General features: G+C 36.2%; 1 protein-coding gene across 1 annotated transcript in view; it reads left to right on the forward strand.

Moving 5' to 3' along the window:
* Positions 1-16,850, forward strand: part of NBEAL1 (neurobeachin like 1) — a 55,992-nt gene that overhangs the window by 32,150 nt on the left and 6,992 nt on the right. Inside the window, exons 27-49 of the mRNA XM_088523726.1 lie at positions 132-307; positions 682-835; positions 2,320-2,448; positions 3,070-3,375; positions 3,475-3,624; positions 4,502-4,659; positions 5,110-5,234; positions 6,062-6,188; positions 6,959-7,107; positions 7,710-7,843; positions 8,624-8,725; positions 9,050-9,145; positions 9,265-9,389; positions 10,509-10,649; positions 10,742-10,872; positions 11,483-11,592; positions 12,140-12,257; positions 12,648-12,745; positions 13,069-13,185; positions 13,612-13,701; positions 14,485-14,594; positions 15,214-15,386; positions 15,832-15,926. Of these exons, the coding sequence (XP_088379852.1) occupies positions 132-307; positions 682-835; positions 2,320-2,448; positions 3,070-3,375; positions 3,475-3,624; positions 4,502-4,659; positions 5,110-5,234; positions 6,062-6,188; positions 6,959-7,107; positions 7,710-7,843; positions 8,624-8,725; positions 9,050-9,145; positions 9,265-9,389; positions 10,509-10,649; positions 10,742-10,872; positions 11,483-11,592; positions 12,140-12,257; positions 12,648-12,745; positions 13,069-13,185; positions 13,612-13,701; positions 14,485-14,594; positions 15,214-15,386; positions 15,832-15,926 (3,114 nt within the window). The remainder of the gene's footprint in view (positions 1-131; positions 308-681; positions 836-2,319; positions 2,449-3,069; positions 3,376-3,474; positions 3,625-4,501; positions 4,660-5,109; positions 5,235-6,061; positions 6,189-6,958; positions 7,108-7,709; positions 7,844-8,623; positions 8,726-9,049; positions 9,146-9,264; positions 9,390-10,508; positions 10,650-10,741; positions 10,873-11,482; positions 11,593-12,139; positions 12,258-12,647; positions 12,746-13,068; positions 13,186-13,611; positions 13,702-14,484; positions 14,595-15,213; positions 15,387-15,831; positions 15,927-16,850) is intronic.

Genomic DNA, 16,850 nt, shown 5'->3' on the forward strand with positions numbered 1-16,850 from the left:
TTTTCACTAATTTAGCAACATGGCTTTAGACCGCAGAGTTTTCAAAACTGGTGAAACATGCAAATATACAGACCATGATGAATGAAAAACTTTGACTCTGAAGGGCTCTGCGTATTTCTTTTCTTTTGTAGGGGTGTGATAATGAACTCATACAGTTACTTACAGACATCCTGCTGTGTATAATGTGGAAAGGCCTTGAAAGGTCTGATGATTCTGCTTGGATTGAGAGAGGACAGGTGTTTTCTGCACTGACCAAGCTGGGAATAGCTAATGAATTGCTGCGACCTTCTGATGAAATAAAGCTCAAGTGAGTACTGCTCAAGGACAGGATTCTTCCTTTCTTTTGAGAAAATGGGGATAAAAAGCAAGGGGAGTTAATGAACTTAAGAGAATAGAGTGAGATTTCCATTGGGATATATGGAATATGTGTGAAGATTGAGCAACTTTGCTTTATCTTCATGCATGTTCTACTAGTTACTAGTTCAACATGACTCTTGGGGTATGAAAACCTGTATCTTTGATTTTATGAGCTTCTCAATCTCTTACCTCATTGTCTTATTGAGTAGAGGACACTTGTATCACTGCAGACTGAGACTCGATTAAATACCTAATTGGATTTTTTTTAAGCCACTTACACTCTGAACATGTAATAATTACTCTGGGATTTTGTTTTCTTTGTAGCTTGCTGGAGAAGATGTTAGAATGGTCGGTCACTGATAACAGAGATTCCAAAGCTCTCCCTATGCATGCTGAAAATGCCTTCCGGCTCTTGCTAATTGTACAAGATTTCCTTCAGGCAGAAGGACTAGTTAATTCAAATTTATGGACAGAAAAGGTACAGTAACTGCATAATGGAAATTCTTTATGTAGGCTGAAAGAGTAATGAAAGACAGTTTGGAATCTGTGATTCTTTCTAAGCATATGTTTTTAAACTAGATATTAAAGAGTAAAGGTTCAGAGTGGAATAATTAGATTGGCCCTTAATGAGAAGAAATTTTATAAATGTTTAAAATAGGGAATACAGTTAATATTGCAAATTAAATATGTCCATAGTGGTACTTATTATTGAAAATCCAAGTTTCTTCAGACTGTTTATAAATCAGTCATTGCTCTTGATCACAGTGGAGCAAGGAATGTCACTTCTGGGTTGTGACCCATGTTGGAGTTGTAGCATGTTTTTGTACATGTTTTACAAGCTCATAGCAAAATTTATATGCCCAGAGAGTCAGGAACTTGAGGCCTGAGAGAGAAAATAACTAGCAAACACAAAAAGTAGTAGGATGAAGAACCTTGGCCGTGTTTCCTTGCTTCTTGGAGTATAAATCATAGTAATCTATAACTTGCCTCACCATTTACATTATTTCTAGCAATAGCCTTGCTTCTTTTACTATCTGAGCTATCTCATCACTTTTTTTTTTTTGGAGGCTGGAGGAAAGCAGAATTATATGTAATTCATCGTTCATAACAAATCCATGGAGAAACAGTTTATTTTTAAGTACTACTACTTTTTTAAAGTAATATCTTGAAAAATAATCATTATTGAGCATAATTACTAAGCTATTCTTCAAAATATCTACTTATAAGCAAACATAATTTAATTTGTGAGTATTAGAGTAGGGTTTTTCTTTATTTCTGAGTCTTTCCTAAATAGGGATTTTTACCTTTTGTGGTGACCTAGCTTTGTAACATCTAATTAGAAATAAGATCTGAACTTCGGAGCAATGGGAATTGTGCTTATTGCCATCTTTGAAATATTACTTTCATAAATTATCCTGTGTGTGGAGAGAATTTAAAGTACTTGCTGTAATATAGCAAACAGAAAAGCTTGTGGCATGCCCCAAGTGGTCTTGTGAGTCTAGGAATTAGCATGGAAGTAGTTTTAATTCTAAGTGAATTATAAGGGAATGGATGAAGGTATATATTACTAGTTCTAAGCAAACAGTTCTTAAGGGTAAAATGTTCCATTTGCTTTGAAAGTTATTTCCTTTTGCGAGAAGGTTTGGATCACTTAATATAAAAATAGAACAGAGAGGAGAGAGGCCTTTTTTTTTTTTTTTAACTACTCTTTATTTAAGTTAGTAGTAGTTGTCTTGAAGTTGGTTATGAAAGAGGCCTTGTTTTCATTCTCAGGGCTCCATGTGTGGTGCTACTGATGGTAAATTAAATTAGTATTGCATATGCCTAACATAAAGTACAAAGGAAAAGGGGATAAGTTAGAAGTGTGAAGGCAGATGGTTCTTCAATTATTGGAAACTATTGTCTTTGGCTGGAGTAGTTTGATAATTTCTGACTTGTCATGCACATCTGCTTTTAAAACAGCTTTTGGAAGAACTAGTGACTCTTATGGATTGTCTGTCAATCTGGTACTCTGCGGGCCCAGAAGCAATCAGGCTTTCACAGGTGCAAGTCCAATTGCTCCTTGGATTCATTGCACAAGATAACTTACAGGTTTGTTTTAAATTCTTGAAAATACTTAATTTTAAGTGCACATGGTTGATAAAATAGTTGTGTTTTATAGAGGAGCTGTTTGTACTAGTGAGCAAACCAATGCCAGTCTTTTACTTTTCTGTAGCTAAGGAGGTTTTAGCAAGTCTTGCCACCTGCAAAATCTTTCTGCAGTCGTCTCCCTATGCATTGGGAACTCTCATTGAGTATGAGAATGAACTAGAGGGCAAGTTGTTTGAAGTTGAGGTGCTCTATGCATAAGTGGTAGTAGGATAGTGATCCGGATTGTTACATTTCGTTTCTACCATAAATACACTTATCAGCAATTCCAGATTTATATAGACTAAGTGTGCATAAACCTGAGCTGCTCTGCATGAATCTGCATGTGGTACAAAGTCAGCAGAGTTGTGTCTGAAGTAATGAGCTCTTTTGTGAAGCTGGGATTGTTAGCTTAGGTACTTAGGCCCATGATTGATGTGTTTGTGCCCTCAGATGACCTGAGATACAGCCAGAATATGTCCATGCACCTGTTAAGATACTATTTTAGTATCTTAACTATTTAGTATAATAGTTAAGATTACTATTTTAAGCATTGCATTTTTTTTTCTTTGTTTGTTTCTCCAGGTTTGTGCTATGGCAGCAGCCAAACTAAACACCCTTCTTCAGACCAAGGTAATTGAGAGCCAGCCTGAAGCATGCTACCTCCTGGGGAAGCTGGAAGGCATCCTGAGTAGATCAATTGAAGAGAAGACAGAAACATATTCATTTTTGATTCCTCTTGTTCGAACACTTGTATCCAAAATTTACGAACTTCTTTTCATGAACCTGCACCTCCCTTCATTGCCTCCTACTAATGGCAGCCCCTCTTTCTTTGAGGACTTTCAAGAGTATTGCAGGTCGGATGAGTGGCAAGTTTATATAGACAAATATGTAAGTAGGAGATATTTTTTTCCTCATTTTATACAATAAAGCAGCAGAACTACGTTCAGCAATCATATTGGGCTTTTTATTTTCTTTTGGTGGAACCAGATTATTCCAAATATGAAGCAATATGAAGACAATTCATTCAGAGATTGTCATGAGCATATGGCACTTTATTGGAAAGATTGTTACGAAGCATTCATGGTGAACATGCACAGGCGGGACCGGGAGAGAGGAGAAAGCAAGCTCAAGTTTCAGGTAAGGCTTTGAGGTCATCTATTAGCAGTTTGCAGTGTTTCAGGAATCATCTTCCAATAGATGGAGAAACTGAATCCAAGGATAACCTAGTTCTAGTGATTACAGGTAGGTTGTTTGTTGTAGATATTATGGGTAATTTTAATTTAAGACTGTTCACGCTTGCAGGATATGCTGTTGAATTATATTTTTTTTCCTATGCAAGAGTCCTATTTGTAAGCACAGTTATTCCAAGACAGTTGTTTTTTTCTCATAGTACAGCAGCCTAGAATTTATAGTCAGCTGTAAACTGCATCTTTTCTTATTCTGACTTATGTTTTGAGGTATTAAAAAAAAGTTTTTTTTAACTCCAGTTCAGTACCATGAAAACATTATAGACTTGGAATATGTTTGATCTACTCGCGCAAGCAGTTCAGATCTATTTTTCCAATGAGTAAAAGGGAACTGACCATTTTATATGAGGTTCAGATTCAATTTAGGTATTTTCATCATTAATTGCAGCAAGTGTATCAGGCAAATTGTTTCCCTTATTTTCCCTGTGTTTTACTTAAAAGTCCTTTTGATAAGTCTTTTCTAATCAAGTAACTAAGGACAATACAATCATGCTCTAGAATGCCAGAATTTAAATTAAAGTCCTCCATATTTATCAAATAAGCCTGCCAATATTGACTACTTCTATGATTATGAAAAATTGTTTCCATATTGATTGAGCACTGATAATTCTTTCTTCACAAATTAAGTCACTGTTTTTGTCATTTCTTCCAGTACTAAGCTCTTCTAACTTTTTCTCACAAGTCTTACTTTACATTTTCAGAAGTTTAGTTACATTTCCAAATGTAGGGTTCTTTCAGCACTAGATTTACTTTTAATACTCTTTCAGGAGTCTTTTGTGGACCCATTCAGCAGAAAGGCTCTCCAGGAAAGTCTACGGTACAACAACATGCTAAAGCAACTTAATAGTCAACATACAGCTACTCTGAGGCAGTGGAGAGCAGCCCAGCTTTACTTGCACTCTGAACGTGGTCCTTGGTCTGAAAAGTAAGAGAAAATTTATTGAATCAAAAAATCTGGTGCTTAAAAGGAATTTCTCACATGATTGACTTACTGTTTCATGTGACTAAAACTGTAGAACCTTGTCAGATTGACTTAGGTAGTCGTTTTTGAGTTGTAAAGTCTTTATTGAATGCATTTTTAATAATTTTTATCTGAATTTAATTATCAAATTTCAAATTTCAAAGTGTTATACTAAACAATACTAAACAGAAGTGCTGTATTTCAATAGAAAATAAGTATTATGAAGTGCTTTAGGATTATCAGAGCTGCAATATAGAATACTCTGCAGCTTACCATTTTCATGTTTTTGTAATGTATGGATGGGGTGTTTAAGTTTTTTTTTTTTTTTTTTTTTTTTTAAGTATACAGTTTCTTAGAATCACTTTAGTGTTTGCCTCCTTTTAACTCTTTTTGTAAATATGCTTATTTTCATAGGAAACAGCATCCTGTTCACTGGAAACTTTCAAATGTGGAAAATTATTCACGTATGAGGCTAAAACTAGTGCAAAATTACAACTTCAACTCCCATCAGGATGCTAGTGACCTGAGAGACAATTTGGGTAAAGTTATGTTGCGTTTACTTGGTTCACTTGGATTTTTTTCAAGTTTTTACTGATATATCTGTGTATTTAGGAATCAATCTATTATAGATACCTACATTGGTATTGGTAAATATTGGTTTTCTTTGTTTTTTTTTTTTCTGGTATACTAAAATGAGTCACATAAGAGTAAAGGGTTTTGACATGAAATAGAATTTTCCTTCTGGGTAAACTTCATTTTCTCCTGTACATCAGAGTGGGCATTTTAAGCTTTTTTAAAAATTAGCAAGTGTATACCTTACTTTCATAAGATCTCTTTTTCCTAGGAAAGGAAACAATGTGATTAGAGTAGGCAGCCTGTAGTTGTTTAAGCCTGATTTTAGAGCTGAAGATTAAAATGTCTAGATACAGAGCACTTTGTTGGAAGTGTGTCAAGGTGTAAGCTCTTCAAGCTAGGGATCTTGGATATCAAACCAAAAAATAATCTGCTCATTGTGAACCAAGAACGAAGAAAAAACAAATGGACTTTTATTTCTAGGAAACCTATATGCTGTGACAGATGGGTTTTGCTGAACACTACCAAATATTCTATTTAAAATGTATATGTTAGAAATGCTAATACCAGTTCTAATGTGACCCTCCTTTGTATATGTTTTGACATGTATTTTGGTGTAATTTGGAAGGCAGTTTCTAAGTATTTAGCTTGCCCTCAAAAAGTATTTAAGATATCTGGTTGCTTCTTACTCGAATAAAAATAGCATTAAACAGTAAAAGATCTACTCAATAGTTCAGCTTTCCAAAGAAGCTGTAACAAAATATTTTCTGAGTTAAAATGTGTATCACAATAGGTGTGCACCAGACACAGCCTTCTAGTGAGTCTCTGCTTCTGGAGGTGGTGAAGCAGGTGAAAGTGAGTGACTTGGAAGATGATGTTCTTGAACTCCCAGAAGAAGACACAGCAGTCAGTGTCCATATGTAAGTAAAGCATGGAGCAGCTGAAATTTATTTCTGTTGTAGGGGATAAGGAGTGGGAAAACAACTGTTGAAGTGACTAGCATGCAAAACTTTCTTTGCCTATACTTAACTTGGTTCAATCCAGGGCTTTACGGTAGTTTTGAACAGCTGAGTTGTTGTTGGGTTTATCATCATGAGTAAGACATGAAGAACTCCATGGAAAAGGAGGCTTGAGTGGGTTTGGTGCAGAGTGGGTGTATGTGGTGTTGCACACAGTTGTGTGTGTCTGTGCTTCTGAACTCCAGTGGAGACATGGCACTTTGGCCAGGTGGTGCTGATTTTTTTTTTTTTTTTTTTTTTTTTTTTACAACTTAAAATTTGCTGAATGTTTGTGATGTGTCACCTCTAATCAACCTCTATTTCCAATGTTTCTGACAGTACTTTGTAGTCTTGTTAACCTCTGCTGTAGACCAGGATTGATTTAAGGATACAACACTTCAGTAAGAAAGGCAAATGGAGCCTCAGTATTTCATACTTCAGAGCAGGTCATGTCCATCTTGTCTGAGACTAAAATAGCAATTCTATAAAATGATGTCTGGTAGCATAGTTTGAAACATACATGAAAGCTAAGGCAAGTAAAATGAATTATGATGTGCTTTTTGCCATTCAAATCTTTCTGTGCTTTTGCTATTCAAGTCTTTTCTGAATGATACCTTTAGATAAGTAGCTGTCTGTCTAATTTTTGAAAAAATGTAACACTTAATGTGTGTCGGGGGTGTGTGTTTTTGTAGGGATGAGAAGGAGGAACAAAGCCAGAAAGAAAAGCTAGTGTTGTCTGAAGACTGTGAACTCATTACAGTAATTGATGTGATACCTGGCAGGCTGGAGATCACTACCCAGCACATCTATTTCTTTGATGGCAGCATTGAAAAAGAGGAAGGTGAGCATGACCTGTAACATCTTTTTCTTTTCAGTGCACTTCAGCCTTCTGTTTTCAGTAGGCTGAACTTGATTTTTTGTTTTATTTTGAGAGTCAGGGATGGGAGTGATTATTAGACTAACTATGAAGAGATAAGTTTGTGAATCTCTGTTTAAAGCAAGTTCAACAGTTGAATATTAAATAAGTAAATGGAACTATACTTATTTAACCAATGTTTGCTTTTCCCAAGGAATATATTAAGAAGCTGCCCTGCTCAAATTCTATGCCTAAAGCTTCTGTTTGAGCTTGGCTGAGAAACCAGTGGTCTTTGATTCCTACTTTTGTCAACAAATCACATATCTAATGTCTTTGATAACTGGAAAACCAACAAGAAATTCTCCATCCCTTCAAATATTTTCTTTTGTTTTGCTGTTTGTTCAAATATCGTTCTACTGAATAAACAGTATTTGAAGTTAATAACGTTTTCCATGTGAAGTGCTAGGAAGTCAGACAATATATGAAATTTCCCTGTTCTGAGGATGACTCTGGGATGATCAGAAATTACGTTGTATATAAAAAGTTTTTAATATATTTTGAATCAATAATCAGAGTGCCTGTTCTAGGTCTAGGTTTTGATTTCAAATGGCAACTTTCACAAATTCGAGAGATACATTTGCGTCGGTACAACCTGAGGAGGTCAGCCTTGGAGATCTTCCTTACAGATCAAACCAACTATTTCCTCAACTTCAATAAGGAGGTATGGGTTTTCCATATTTCTCTGATTTAGTAGCCCAAAAGTCAAATTGTAGTTCTGTGTTGATGTCGAAGTCTAGTGTTTTTCATTATATTGTGATAGCAGCAAAAATGTTTGCTAGATGTAGCAATTGCATGAAATTAAGAATAGCATCTGAAAAACTATCTTGCATCTAGAAACTAGTAGCTTTTGCTGTTGTATCATTAAAAAGATGCAGGAAAAATATTCAACTGAAATTACATAAACAAGTATTCTAAATTTCTTGATGTCCATGTGTCTTTTTAAATTTTCTAGAAAATTATAAAACAAGATTTATTTTACCATAACATTGGAAATTATATTTTTATATTCTATGATACAGAATTGCAGAACTTTTTTTTTACTATGTCTGTGGTGCTGAGAAATGTATGTGAACAAAGACTGGGTTACATACTAGTAGGTCAATTAATGAATCTCTACTATAAAATGGCTCTTTCAAGTGCCTAAATCTGTGAAGTAGCTTTGTAAGGAAATTATTGGTGTAATCGTATTCCAACAGCAGCAATATCCCCATTTTTGTAGGAATAATAATTATTCGCTGTAGAGTCCACACAAAGGCATTTCTTCACATGTATTTGCCTTTGTCCTGTAGTTCAAAATGTTTTATACAGCAAGAGATAGAGGGGTTTAAAAAAGTAACCATGTTCACTTTATTTCACACTTTAATTAGCAGAACAGTTATTTACTTGTTTGTCAGCTTCAATCTTTAATATCTCTAATATTTTTTGTATTGTTCTCTAACAGGTGAGAAACAAAGTTTACAGTCGAATTTTGTCACTACGTTCTCCAAATGTTTCTGGGACTAGATCTCCACAGGAACTCTTCAAAGCTTCAGGTTTGATGCAGGTAGGAGACTTCAGCAGAAATGGTCTACTGCATTCTGCTGCTTTCGAAGGAGAACTTTAAAATTACATAGTAAAAATAGGCCTTGGAATAGTGATTTTTTGGTGTTTGAAAAGTTATCTGCCAATTTCTCTATCTTCAGTCTGTCCTATGAAATTTCAATTGCTGTTTTTGTTTACAAGCTTCATTACAGAAAACATTCTCTCCACTTAAATACACAACACGATGGCTTTTATCCTTGAGGAAATACTGAATATGGACAGGGCAAATTATTTTCAATAACAGCAGCTTTGATAATACTTCCATCTCTTTTCCTTTGTCCTTCAGAAATGGGTGAATAGAGAAATATCCAACTTCGACTACCTTATTCAGCTGAACACAATGGCAGGACGAACTTACAATGACCTGGCTCAATATCCTGTGGTAATTCCAAAAAAAAAAAAAAAAAGTTGTTTAAGTTACTTTTTTTTTTCTTCTATTTTGAAAGATGCATCTTTAGTCTCAGTTGCTCAATTGTATCTGTGACATTTGTTTTTTTCCAGTTCCCCTGGATTTTACGGGATTATACTTCAGAAGAACTGGACCTGAACAATCCTGCTGTCTTTAGAGATCTGTCCAAACCTATTGGGGTAGTAAATGAAAAGAATGCTAAGGCTGTGAAAGAGAAGTATGTATCTGAGCAACCAGTTATATATATATATATATATTAAAAAAAAAAAAAAAAAAAAAGGGCAGCTAATCTTATATCCTCACAGATGCACTTACAAAGATTGGTTCTTCATTCCTTGCTGTGCTAGGATTAACTCTTACGGTATGAAAAGGACAAAATTTTCTGTTGTAAATTTTGGGTTATTTCTCAGATGCCGGTATGGTAGTCCTGAAAACTGTAGAAACACTAAATTTAGTGGTCCAGGAGCTTGAAAAGACCTACTTAAGATAAGGAAATATGAAATCATGCTGATAAGTAAGTAGAGTTGCTTCTAGTGGAAGGCAGCATTGATCAGATTCCTATTTCTGTGATGTCTTTTTTTCTAGCATAGATTACTATCTTGAAATAAGCTGTAGCTCAACCACTTCCAGCAGCTCCGTTTTAAGTAGGAATGACAGGTACTTACACCCACATATCAGTGCAATATTCCCTTTTGCTAGTGTGAGGAGGGAGCATGCTATCATGCCAGATTGCGCTTGTCAGCCTCTTTCCAAAACTAGCTTTCTTCAGAAAACTCTGAACGTGCAGAGTTTTCTTTGAACGATTAAGGGCTATCCCTAATTGCAAAGAAACCAGTTCTCTGGCAGTATGTAACAAAAACTTTTGCTCATAACTATGTGGCACTGGGAAACCTATCAGCTGTATGATACTGGAGACAGTTTGTCAGTAGAAAAGGACAGTAGGCAGAGATTTGTTTTAACAGTCTTAGCTGCATCTTGAGGCACTCCTGCACAGGGTTTTTTTTGTTTTGTTTTCCTTTTCCCCTATCTTGAAGGAAAAGATCTCCAATTCCTTCAGTAATAAGTATTTATCTTTGTAATTAGTATTTCGCTTTAGATGATGTCATCTTTCGGCTGTTGTGTTGCTAGATCATGTCTGTTTTGCCCTTCATCTAGTTTGTCACTTGAGGGCAAATGCCTAGCGAAGAAAAAACCTGGTATGTGCAAAGGGGGATCCGTCATCTGTTGTAGATTTCTGTCTTTCTGCAATGTGTGGCTTAGGGGATTTGAGAACCAGAATTTGAATCCTCAAGTTAAATAGATCTCATTATTTTTTTTATGTTCTTTATCTTTTTAGGTATGAGAACTTTGAGGATCCCCTTGGGATAATTGACAAGTTTCATTATGGAACACATTACTCAAATGCTGCTGGTGTCATGCATTACCTCATTCGGGTAGAGCCTTTCACAACCCTTCATATCCAGCTTCAGAGTGGCAGGTATACTGTGAGCAATTAAGTAGCATATTTTTTTCCCTTATCATTTAAACGAGGGACTGTTCAAAGCCTGACTTGACTTTTCTGACTGGCAGGTTTGACTGTGCAGATCGCCAATTCCATTCCATTCCTGCCACCTGGCAGGCGCTCATGGACAACCCCAATGATGTCAAGGAGCTTATCCCAGAGTTCTTCTACTTCCCAGAGTTCCTGGAGAATCAAAATGGTAAAATGGCTGCTTGGCATGTAGTGAATAAATTTTTTGTGTGTTCTCTAGAAAAGAGTGTCACAGCTCTTTTGTGAATGCTGTGGAACTGCTCTCACTTAAGCTTTATAAGGTGCTTGTAGAAGGCATTTTAATCATCATAGTGGCCTCAAACTCGGTTGTGTTTAGCAACTGGCTTAATTTTTAAGAACCAAAGAGTTGTTCCAATGGAAATTGCTGGGATTTAAGACATAGCGAAAGCCTTGATTCTACAGTCATTTAAACCTAAAACTAACTGCACGCAAATAAGTTTTGGACTCTTCATTATGATAAAATAAAGCAAATGCATGTATTTTTAGACAGGCGTATAAATGATTAATATTACTTTGAGATTGAGTATTAAGGTTCTATATTATTTAGATGCTCTGGACGGCTATCATTTAATATTTTTAGAGATTTGGAGCAGACTTTGGTCTCTGTGCCAGTAGTAGAGTTACAGGAGAATTAGCAAGGCTTTTTTTCAGTATCTGTCCATTATGTTGAGAAAATAATGCTTTTAATCTTTACTGAGTGCTTAAAACTTTTCAAATATTTTGCAGTAACTCTTAAAAATCTCCAAATTAATTGCTAGGTTTTAACCTGGGTCAGCTTCAGATATCCAAGGAGTTAGTAAATGATGTTGTTCTCCCAAAATGGGCCCACTCCCCAGAAGACTTCATTTGTAAACACAGGAAGGCTCTGGTAAGACGTTGGCTACATGAATCTTTGCATGAGGAAATGGTAAAGGCAGTATAGCTAGATGTTGTCACTGTGGTTTAAGTGTAAAATACTGCAACTATATTTGAAATAGAGTTGTGGTTGTATTGGATGTTGCAGGTAACACAGACTTTCAGGGACTGTTTGCATAAATAAAGTCCTCAAAAAAAAAAAAGCATGAAAATATGAGTAATTTGGAAGTTTGCTGTGTTAGAGAAAAGCAAAATTTGGTGGAATTAAGTGATAACACTTCTATTGTCTTTTGTAGTTCTATGTGGCAGTAAGTAACTAGCACTTTACCTTCCCTTGCTTTTCAATATCCAGGTGTACTGCTTCTCTATGTTAAATTCCCCTCTTGCTTTGCACTTTCTGCCCCTGACATATATGCATATTCTTAGGCTTCTGCTCCATATGTTGGTGTATATTTAGTTTGTGGATACTCTTAGTTTAGGAACTCAACCTCTTTCATAGCATTATACTTCTAGGAAAGCGCAGTGTTTTTATGTCCTTACAACAGTAACTTTTCCTCTAGGAATCAGAGTATGTTTCAGCTCATCTGCATGAATGGATTGACTTGATTTTTGGCTACAAGCAGAGGGGTCCAGCTGCAGTGGAGGCACTCAATGTCTTCTATTATTGTACTTATGAAGGTATGAGCAATTTGGGCATTGCTGTCAGTCATGGGTTTGCAGTACTAGCCAGAAAAGATTTGATTTTTCAATGGAGGGCCAATTCTTATATATAAAACACACATATGTATGTATTAAATGTATACATATATAGGCACACACACCATGGAAAATGTTAAAATCCGTTAATCCCAACAGTGGATTTTGGGTGTTTTTTGGGTGTGACTCATTGAATCAGTTTTCAGATGATCATGTTTTATATGGATGCACTGTTTGGAGGCATCGGTCGGCAAAAGAGTAATAAAACTTTTTTTTCCTGTATATTTGCTTGCAGTCTCTTTTCTCAGTAAATTGTTTGTATTGTGTTTATTTTTTTTTCACTTTCCCTCCATCATTCCGATTTTCATTTAGGAGCTGTGGATTTGGATGCTTTAACGGATGAGAAAGAAAGGAAAGCTTTAGAAGGGATGATAAATAATTTTGGACAAACTCCCTGTCAGCTGCTAAAGGTAATGCTGTTTGTTCCTCATCAGTCAGACCTTAAATCCATTAAATCCAACTGAGTTGTCAAGGGCCTGTAGCAAAAAATGGAAAGATGATAATGTTTGGAGCTTTAGGAAAGTGAATCCTTTACTATATCAGTATTTACAAAGATTGCACTGATGGCAATGTGACATAGCATTTTCCAAAGAAGGAAAATTCTATTCCAAAGGCTAATTAGATGCCTAATGAAGCATCTGCTTTCCCATTGGTTGTCAATGAGATTACTATATGTGTCTTAAATTGATCAAAGATCGTCTAACCTGATATTCCTTCCAATGTTGCATCTTAGGAGCCACATCCTCAAAGACTGTCTGCAGAAGAGGTAGTGCAAAGACTGACCAGAAGTGATACCTCTACTCTGAATCTCTTCCATCACCTCACTGAACTCAAGTCCTTCTTTATAGAGGTAAGTGTTTGAAGTCCAATCTGAAACAAAAGATCATAACCTAGATGGAAGTAAAACTCACTATTTGTAGAAAATATTTTTAAATGTAGTGTGCATATTATGAGCTTTGTCATTTTAATTTGCCTTACAGAGGTTGAATGCCATCAGTTTATAACTGCTGGCCCTTTGACCATGCTGTGAAAGCTAAAAATGTCACTCGTAATATTTCAGGACTTATTGAATTCAGTGCCTAAACTCTCTGATTTGGGACAGAGATGTGTTTTATTTCTGATGTTTGTGACTGAATTGAACATGTGTAGCTAGGTCTGAGAGTCCTTAATAGGTCTGGTACTGATTCTGGAGACTTTGGTCATGCTTTTTGCAGGTTCTATACTTCTCCTTTAGCTCTTGAATACCATCAGACCCAAACCATGCCCTTTCTTCTAGGGCATCAGTGATGGTGTTCCCATTGTCAAAGCAGTCGTCCCGAGGAATCAGTCACGTTCTTTTATGTCTCAGGGAAGCCCAGAGATCCTGGTGAGTTGTGTGTGTCAGCACCATTCTTGGTGACTGGAGACAATGGTGTGGTTTTTCTTTTTCTTCATGCAAAGGTTGGAGAAGCTGTTCCCAGCTGTTTGTGTTGAAATGTGTTTCTTCAATTTGTGATGAGAGTCCATTGTAAGTTAAATATCTATCTTCTGAAGGCTGACAAGGCTGACTTGTTGAATGGCATTTAGCTGTTGGTGAGATATCCATGTACACTGTGTTGAGCTTTATTGCAAGTTGCCCACTCAGTCTGATTCCATAGTAACAATTGATTTTCTAATGCAGCCCAGCCTAATTTTAAAGTAAAACTGTGATATTAATCATACTGGCAGTTTTTTCATTGCTTTCCAACCCACATATTATCCTATGCCATGTCTGAACAGTATATGTTATATAAGCCTTTGCTGCTCCTAAAATTAATTTTGCCGTGTGTAATACAGGCACCAGTACTGTGTCTGATGTCCACATGGCTTAAAATAAGCAAAAATATCTATCATACATATCTATGTTGGACTGGCATAATTAAAAAAAAAATACAGTAAGTAAAGGAAATTCATGTGCTTTTCTTTGATACATCTCTGTTGAACTTGTCACCTGAGCTGAATTTTTTCGTGCATGTGATTTGGGGGAGTTTAATTTTCCTTCTTTTTCCTCAAGCATCCAGTGTTTATGCAAACGTCCTTATTAGGAAAAACAAGCAGAATAAGCCTCTGGGTTTCACTGCTGTATTTTCTTTTGCTTTATTTGTTTTTGCTTTCTATCAAATTTTTTCAGGTAACAGCAAGTCTGAATTGCCTTATTGGAACCCATGGTTGGCTACCTTATGACAAAAATATTTCCAACTATTTTACATTCATCAGAGATACCACAGTGACAAATCCAAAGTAAGCAAACAATGAGGAAAGACTCAGCTGAATGTGTCTACAGGAACAAAATACCGTGCATGCTCAGTAAACAGTCAATTGTCCTGTTTTGAGTGACTGCCTTTTCAGTCAAGTATGATGCTCAGTACTATGTTTAATCTGTGGCACTGTTCCAGTAAAAATTCCATAAGTAGTATTTAAGGTTCTTAATTCTTAAAACAACTTAAAATTGATTTTTGTTTAATTATGAATCGCACAAACGCATCTTGAAATCTGAGATGAGCAGTCTCTGTACTTGCTCATGCTGTAGTGTAGGTGTATGTGGTAGTTTCTTTTCCTTGCTTCTGTGAAGCTTCCTTTTTTTTTGTTTCCTTAATATTACAATATTTACTAGTGATGTGAATTATCCACATGAACTGAAATCGTGTAAAAGATAGAAAAGATCTACAGTGCAAGATTGCTTCCCCTGATGAGTGTGAGTTTTCTGTCGTTATTGAGGGAGTAGGATTTCACCTCTTGTTTTTTCTAGGTATAGCTCTTTTCTAGGTAACGTTTCTTACTAACTTTTAAGGATGTAGGAAGTGCAAAGCAAGCAGATGTGCAATAAAGTGAGTCTTAACTGTTCATCATTTGCCTGCAGAACCCAGCGCAACATAGGTGGTCCTTTTGCACCAGGACTGGAGATCACTTCCAAGTTGTTTGCAGTATCCCATGATGCAAAATTGCTATTTAGTGGAGGACACTGGGATAATAGCATCAGAGTAACATCTCTTACAAAAGGCAAGCTGGTTGGGCAGCACATCAGACACATGGGTAAGTAGCCCTATTTGCTTATATTCTGCAATGAACATTGTTTGGGAATCTTGTGAAGGTGTCGTACCTTAATATTTGATTGGTCTTTTGGAGAGAGTTATAGCCAGTGCATCTGAGCACAGCAACCGTAAAAGGCAACATAAGGACAGAGGAACAACTGAATGAAGGCTATTGAGTATGGCTTTTAGTCACTTTAGTGACTGTTTAATTAACTTCGCAAATAAGGTTTGACTTCTGTTTTTTTAGGTAATTAAGGTGATTAAATTAGGTCGTTACATGTGGGTATATGATTTCATTGCTTAGTAAATAAAGTCTCATCAGTGCTTGTTGTAGAAGAAATTCTTGTGCTGACTGCAAGTCCAGATATACTGTTGACATACTGCTTATATAGTCATTCTGGTGTAAGCTAGTATTATGTATCTGACATTATCCTTCCTTTATCTAGATATCGTGACCTGCTTGGCAATAGATTACTGTGGAATCCATCTAATTTCAGGCTCCAGAGACACTACCTGCATGATATGGCAAATAGTTCAGCAGGTGAGTTATTTAGGTGCCCTATGAGAAGCAGTTTCTGATTTTTTTTTGTCATTGTTGACGGCTTTTTTATGATGGTTTATTGGTTTATTTTCTTTCAGATTTGCAAGATAGAATAGTCTATTGAAAGTGTTTAAATCAGTAATTTTATTAGGCTGGTTGTCATCTGTGTTTGAAATATTCACTGTGCTCATTAGTTGCTATGAAGCTGTTTTTGGGTTACCTTTCTATGTTTTTAAGGGCACAGTAAATGATTTTACAGGTTATTTTCACCATAGGCAAATATTATTCCCATTGTACAAATGGGAGACTGGAAGAAGACACGCTTGCTTAAATCTGCAAAGCAAAAATAATTGGATCATTGCTTATAGTTGCAGGTTTTTACATTTGCAACCCACTGCTCGCTCTAGTGGCTGTATTTTGGCATTGCTTTTGCTCTGTGGGAAGTGCTGATATACTTACCAGCCTGGAGTTAGCAAAGCCGTGGATCTTTTACCTGGATTTATAGTGGCATTTTGGAAAGCTTGGGCTTGGTCTTGCACACAGTGGAAGTGGCTGTGATGCATGTGTGTCTTTAAATCCACAAGATCTGAGGCTTTTCTTTTAAATGTTTCTTTAAATGTTCATTTCTGACTGCTGCATGATGCATGTACAAATAACATTAATTGGAGGGGGGTGATTTCCATCACATCTTACGGACAGTGCAGATGATCAGGTTACCTTGCTTTTATCTCTGTGCTAAAATGAGCATGTGAAGCCACTGCAATGCTGGAAAACTGTGTGTTTTATGGAAGCGTGCTGTGAAAAACCTGTCAGAGAGTTGTCCATATGGTAAGAGTGTTGTCTGTGTGGTAAGAGTGTGTGTAGTCCTTTGAAGAAGCAGTGTGTGTTGTGCCAAATGTGCATGGTTAGAAAGGCAAAGTCCTA

Source organism: Tinamus guttatus, unplaced genomic scaffold (assembly GCF_059628265.1).
Source record: "Tinamus guttatus ecotype Peru unplaced genomic scaffold, ASM5962826v1 Tinamus_guttatus_pri_ptg000197l, whole genome shotgun sequence".
Taxonomy (NCBI): Eukaryota; Metazoa; Chordata; class Aves; order Tinamiformes; family Tinamidae; genus Tinamus; species Tinamus guttatus.